Source organism: Lactuca serriola, chromosome 4 (assembly GCF_051521515.1).
Source record: "Lactuca serriola cultivar US96UC23 chromosome 4, Lser_US96UC23_V15, whole genome shotgun sequence".
Classification (NCBI taxonomy): domain Eukaryota; kingdom Viridiplantae; phylum Streptophyta; class Magnoliopsida; order Asterales; family Asteraceae; genus Lactuca; species Lactuca serriola.
Window position 1 is genome coordinate 37,627,178 of NC_136411.1, and position 6,581 is coordinate 37,633,758.

Sequence of the window (6,581 nt, forward strand, 5' to 3'; positions counted from 1 at the left end):
GTGATGCCTAAAATGCTTCACAAAACACCACCAGCATTTGGAGGACTTGAGAGAGAGGTTAGGAACACCCTAAAATCAGTTATACTCTTGCTATATTACTTATGCATCCAATTTTGGGGTTTAAGGGGCTACATATATTGTGTTGGAATTCTAAGAGTCATATATAACCCTAATTGTTACACTTAGGCTTATGATCCATAACTCATGTGGACTAAATCTTCATAGACTCTCACATAAATTTAGCCCATCATGGATCAATAGCCCAAACCATATGTATCAAGAGTTTACATAATCATTCCCCGTTAATTTAATTAGTCTCTTTTGATCACTAAATTAATTCCAAATTAATTCTTGATCAATACTAATTAAATAATACAATTTCTCAATTAATATATTATACTTATAATATATTAGTAAATCATAAATAACCTCTTTTCCCAAATATCCATCCTATCAGATTGTTCTTGTGAATGCAACCAAAATGGACCATGCTACTCTCGGGTTAAGTACATACGAATTATAGTTATGAGCTTAGACACCTAATCGAAAACTTCTTTCTTCTTGTTTCTCCTAATTACACACTGACGACTAGACAGTAGTACGTTAAAAACTCGGTACACTCGATCACTTATCACTCTACTTTAGAATTGTGACAAAGCTTGCTCTGATGCATCGACGCTACTAGGTTCGGTTTTAATGCGTGTAAGTTCGATTTTAATGAAAAATTGTTTCTGCAAGACGTGAAGATGTAAACTGCATCGATCCACCACCGAACGAATTAGGGCTTTGGCGATCTACAATTGTAATCGAAGATTAGCATAAACAGAGTTGATCTTATGGTTGGTGGATTCAGCGCTGATGATCGGGAATATAAGGATATAAGATTGGAGTCGTCATTGATGGAAGGGCGAGAGAGGAGATCGATGCAGAGGTAAGAGAATGTGAGGATAATACGAGAGAGAGAGAGAGAGAGAGAGAGAGAGAGAGTAATTTACAAAATTTCTATAAATTGGTAATTCATATTTTTTGTAATGTTATTGTTTTATACCATATTTACCCCCAAAGTGTATTGTGAAAAACCTAAACTGCCATTAAGTTAAGTTATAATTACAATCATGCCACTATTGATACAAACCTTTTATTTTTTGATATAACGTTCCACTTTTAGTTCTCAAGTTCCCGAAAAACTATGAGTTCTCAAATATATATATATATATATATATATATATATATATATATATATATATATATATATATATATATATATATATATATTAACGGGGGCCCCATAAGGGGTTCGGGATGGTACTGTTTACCCATGTCCTTGCCCCCAAAATTAAAACGAGAGTTAAACTTGCTCCCGCCTCCGATTTTTTTTTTTTTTTAACAAATATCTTCCATATGAGATCGGTATCCTACGAGACTTTTTAACGTTCCACTCATTTTTTCCCTTGTCTAGTTACTTGCTAGATCGTGAGTTTTAATTTTATTAATATATTTTGTCTTTTCTAAAAAAAAGCCTAAAATTAAAAATATTGTATTAGTTATATTTACTTTTGATGCTAAATATATAATATTACCAAATTGTTTCTAACATAATCGTATTCCGTATCAATTTTTTTTTTTTTTTTTGTTGAAGGTTTAAGTCTTTTTGAAAATATAAATAAATACTAAGATTAGTTTAGGATCAGATATTGCCCTTAAAAAAACAAAAATGCAATATTAATGTTTCGTTTTTACTCGAGTGATTGCATCAAAAGCGAGAAAATGTTAAGTTGTAAAGAAAGTGAAAAAATTATGTCAGATACTTTGGTATCTCATGGGCTTTTCGTCTTCTCTTGTCACCATTAACTTTTAATGTAAAACAAATTAATGATAATTAATGCAGATTATGTATAATCTTAAAATTTGAATTTAAATAAGGAGGGTCATAGATAACATAATAACATTTTAAATCTAAAAATATTTTTATTTGTAATCAGTTGTTGAATTGATAACAGTGTCCTTTTAAGCAATTATTATAGCAAAAAAAAAATTATATAAAAACCCTCACAACAATTTTAATTTGTTAAAACTTAAAACCACTGATAACCTTTAAAGATTTATTAACAAACATACACATAATAATAAAATTAAAATTTTCAAAAAGAAATATATTAATATTAACCTTTTTAAATTAAAAAAAAAAAAAAAAAGATGATGGAGTATAATTTCCTTTATTTTTGCCTATTTTTCATAATTAAAACCCATCCTTTTAAAGCTGATTTCTCCACTCGCTCGTCTGACGACTCCTCTTCCATCACCTCATAAAACCCTCATATTCCTTCCATTTCTGCAATCAAAATCAAAATCAAAATCAATGGTTTGCATAATTTCCAATCGATCCATTCATTAATCTTCTCATTTGCTCCAAACTGAATCGAAATTTCACGAGTTCTTCTTCAACGCTGAAGAAGATGATACAACAACTAAAGGCGAAGAGCGAACTCGACGACTGCAAATGGATCGTGAATTTGCTCGAAAGCAAGTTTTTTGGGGCTTGCATCGATCATAGAAACATGCGAAAAAACGAAAAGAATGTGTTTTGCATCGACTGTAATCTATGCTTTTGTAGACACTGTGTTACTGCTTTCAAAACACGATGCCACCACCACCATCGTCGTCTCCAAATCTGCCGGTATGTCTACCACGACGTCGTTCGTCTCCATGACATTCAGAAACACCTTGATTGCTCCAACATTCAAGTAAGTCTGTTTTTTCTCACTCATGTTGATAGAACTTAATCATATTCAAGTTGGATTCGATCAGAATTTGAATTTAAAATTTAAGATATTCCAAGAATTCAGAATTCATTATGATTTAATATAGTTTTAGAATTATAGTATGTAATTATAACTACCTTAATTAAATTGAATTATATAAATTCCATATGAATTAAAGAATTAGATTGAACTATATTTGTCAGTGTAGTTATAATCATATTGACTATTGAGATTTGATTTGATCAAAATTCAAAAGTTAAGATTTCATGAATTTGTTACATTTTGTAATGTAATTATTTAAATATAATATTAAATTATGTGCCAAATTAGTCAAATGAATCGCATGATATAATTTCAACCGAAATTAGATTGATTTGTTATTACTTTTTAATTTTATTAGTGCAATTACTCATCAAATATTGCGTATTCTTGTTAGAAAATGTATTAATTTAACCCTAAATTTTAAATTCAAATCATTGATATTTGTTTTATGTGAGATGAATTTGATTGAATTTTCCATATGTAGACATACAAAATCAATGGTGAAAAAGCTGTGCATTTGAATCCTCGGCCTCAACAACAAAAAGAATCAAAACCAATAAAATCGAAAATCTATGGAACTTATTGTGAAGCTTGCATGAGGCATATACAAGACATTCCAAATCGATTTTGTTCAATTGCTTGCAAGGTATTATATATATATATATATATATATATATATATATATATATATATATATATATATATATATATATATATATATAATTTTTGTTTAATATGTTACCATATTCAATTATTAATTTATTATTTTTCTTTAGGTGTCAATGATGGTGGAGAATATAAATAAAAACGAAAGTCATAAAAAGGGGGAATTGTATTCATTTTGTAAAGAAAATTATGACTTCGAGTCGTCTATTTCTTCATCACTTGAATCGGTTGAAGAAAATATACAAGGAAGCAGCAGCTGGTTAATTTCGAATTTAAAGATCAAAAAGACAATAGTGCATAAAAGGAAGGGTGTTCCTCGAAGAGCTCCTTTATGTTGATATATAATTTATAAATATTGTTTTGTTTGCGTTTTCTGAAAAAAAAAAAGAAATAAGAAATCTTGAACGTTATACTTTTACATTATTCTTTTTGGAATTTTTGGGTTTTTTTTTTATGTCTAAAGAATGAATTGTTCATAATGATGCAGTGTTATTTTGATTTTTGACACAATCGTGTGATTCTTTTAGAAAAACTATACGATATAGATTTTATACATTTATTGTCTTTTGATGAAAGAAAATATAAAATTGGTAACGAAATCTTAGTCACATCAACAGCCCATTTTTGGGGATTAGTGTATAATTAGTTGGTGAGGGAACCCCACATGTTTAGCTTTGAGCCTTTGACTAAATCATTTATTGTTTTATAGTTTCATTATTGTTTTAGCTAATTTGATTTACCGATATAAAAAGTTTGGTAGAATCAAGTGGTGTTTGTTTTAGCTTGGGGTGTGGGGAGTAATGTCAATCCATTTAAAAAAATGTTGTCAATTCACATCAACTCTTATCATAAAATTATTAGATATTAAAAATTGTTACCATGTGACATCCCTAATTTCATAGCCTGAAAAAACTGATTTGTTTATGTTTGTTTTTAAAATCAGAATAATCTTTTAAATAAAACAGTTGTAGAATTTGTTCCCAAAACAAAATGTGATAAGAGTTTATCGAAGCATTTCTTTAAAGAAATGTATTTTCATTAAATAACAAAAGCTCGAGATGTCATGTTTCGATACAGACCAAAAGCATAAACAGTAAAAATAAACCTTACAACAGTCATTTATAACTACTGATCTATAATCCAAAATCTCTCGTCAAGTCCATCAACTTATACTTTTGTGCCACTACCTGTAACACAAAGAAAACTGAGTGGGTCAGGCTTGGGAACCTGGTGACCATATAGGGTTTTCAACCCACAATAATATAATTATTATATTCAAACAATCAACCCAATTACTCATCCCCATTATCTTCTTTATTTCTTAGGATTTTACCCTAAGAATTCAACTACCCGCCATTTATTCATTCCTAAGGATTGACCTAAGGAATTGGCACAAAATCTATTGCTACATAAGGCGCATCTACCAACATCATCCTTTAAGCGCCTCTGCCAGGATTACATCATACACTATGAGGCGCGACTGCCAGGTTTATGACATTCTCTTTTGGGCGCATCTGCCGACATTATCCTATAAGCCCATCTGCCAGGATTATCCTATAAGCGCATCTGCTAGTGTTATGACATTCTCTATTTGGTGCATCTACCAATATTATTCTTATGCGCATCTGTTAGTATTATGACATTCTCTATTTGGTGCATCTACCAATATTATTCTTTAATCATCTTACATACCTCATCATTTTATCACATACCAACTATCTCATCTACCTATGTTCTACCCAACATATTAGTAGATATAAAATACATATACGGTTTAACTCATTTAAAAACCATATAAGACATCCATTCCATACTTATCTCAAATAAACAATAGTATATAAACACATAACACACATTTCAAAGCAAATACTTCATATTTATGTGTTAGAAGAAAGTAACCACACACTCACTTGATCAGAAGATGATCGGACCGCACTACGACTTGTATAAGTAGTATTCTTTAGTAGATCTGGAAGATCTTCACAAAAATTGGCTTCTCGCGGGCAGAGCTTCGGCTCGGAAATTGCACTTCTTGGGATCTTCGGGGCTTCGGGACTTGCTTCGGGGCTCGGCAGTGATACCGGGGCTTCGGGGTATAAGTTGCACGCAAAACGAGAAAAATTGGGGAGAGAAAGAAAGAATTTTGGCAAAAGAAATCGGCAACCTCGCATGCCCTTTTATAAAGGCTAAAGCCTCGCATTACACTGGGTGTACGCTTCGGAAATCGTCACTGCATGCGTCATCAGAGCACTCGAGTGCAAGGCGGGTCACGTTTCGGTGTACGTTGGGCGTAGTGTAGATCAGATTGCTGACTCCTTCGGATAACTATCCGATTTAAAGATTAAATAATATATATTAATTATTTAAAAATTTCAGAAATTCATATTTTCTTCATACGAGCTTCGTTTTCGATGTTCTTTATATTCACACATAGGTGAGACTATACTCTACAACTTTCATTTAGACTTCGTTGGCTAATTTTGACTTTATTTTTATTATACTATTTTTAATAGGCCAGGACAGGAAAACTCCGTTATAAATTCATAACTTCTTCCTCCGACGTCCGTTCACGTCTGTCTTTTTACCGTTGCACTACTATTAACGAGATATTCGATTCTCGTTTAGATTGTTTCGACCAACAATCACTCGATCTTGAATTCGATTTTCGGGCTGCATACTGCTAAGCTGAAACTTAGAAAAATCATAACTTCGTCATACGAAGTCAGATTTGGGCATTTTTTATATGCACACTCACGGTTTAACGAACTCTACGACTTTCGTTTAGATCACTAAGGCCAAATATCGCTCTAACATAAATTCACTATTTACGTCGTGCTGTGTCATGCCGGTTTTGTCGCGAAATTTCGACTGGTCATAACTTCTTCGTTATAACTCGGATTTCAGCGTTCTTTATATGTATGGAATCCTTGTAACATATACTACAACTTAGTTAAGAATATTCATTGAAAATAATATTCTATCAAAAAGTCATTTTTGATGCTTGTCCTCTCTAAATTGACTAACCCTGATCTACGGGCGTTACATAGCACTCCATAATTTTTTTATTCTTTTATGATTAAATTAAATAAAAAACATAGTAAAATATTTTAT

At 31.3% G+C, this 6,581-nt stretch overlaps 1 protein-coding gene across 1 annotated transcript; it reads left to right on the top strand.

Annotated features, from left to right (window-relative positions):
• The first annotated feature begins 2,263 nt into the window (after positions 1 to 2,263).
• On the top strand, positions 2,264 to 3,888 carry LOC145100057 (PLATZ transcription factor family protein). The gene is made up of 3 exons (XM_079037474.1): positions 2,264 to 2,744; positions 3,289 to 3,450; positions 3,581 to 3,888. Exons 1-3 carry the CDS (start codon positions 2,457 to 2,459, stop codon positions 3,806 to 3,808), a joined length of 678 nt encoding a protein of 225 aa, XP_078893600.1. The 5' UTR covers positions 2,264 to 2,456; the 3' UTR covers positions 3,809 to 3,888.
• The last annotated feature ends 2,693 nt before the right edge of the window (positions 3,889 to 6,581 follow it).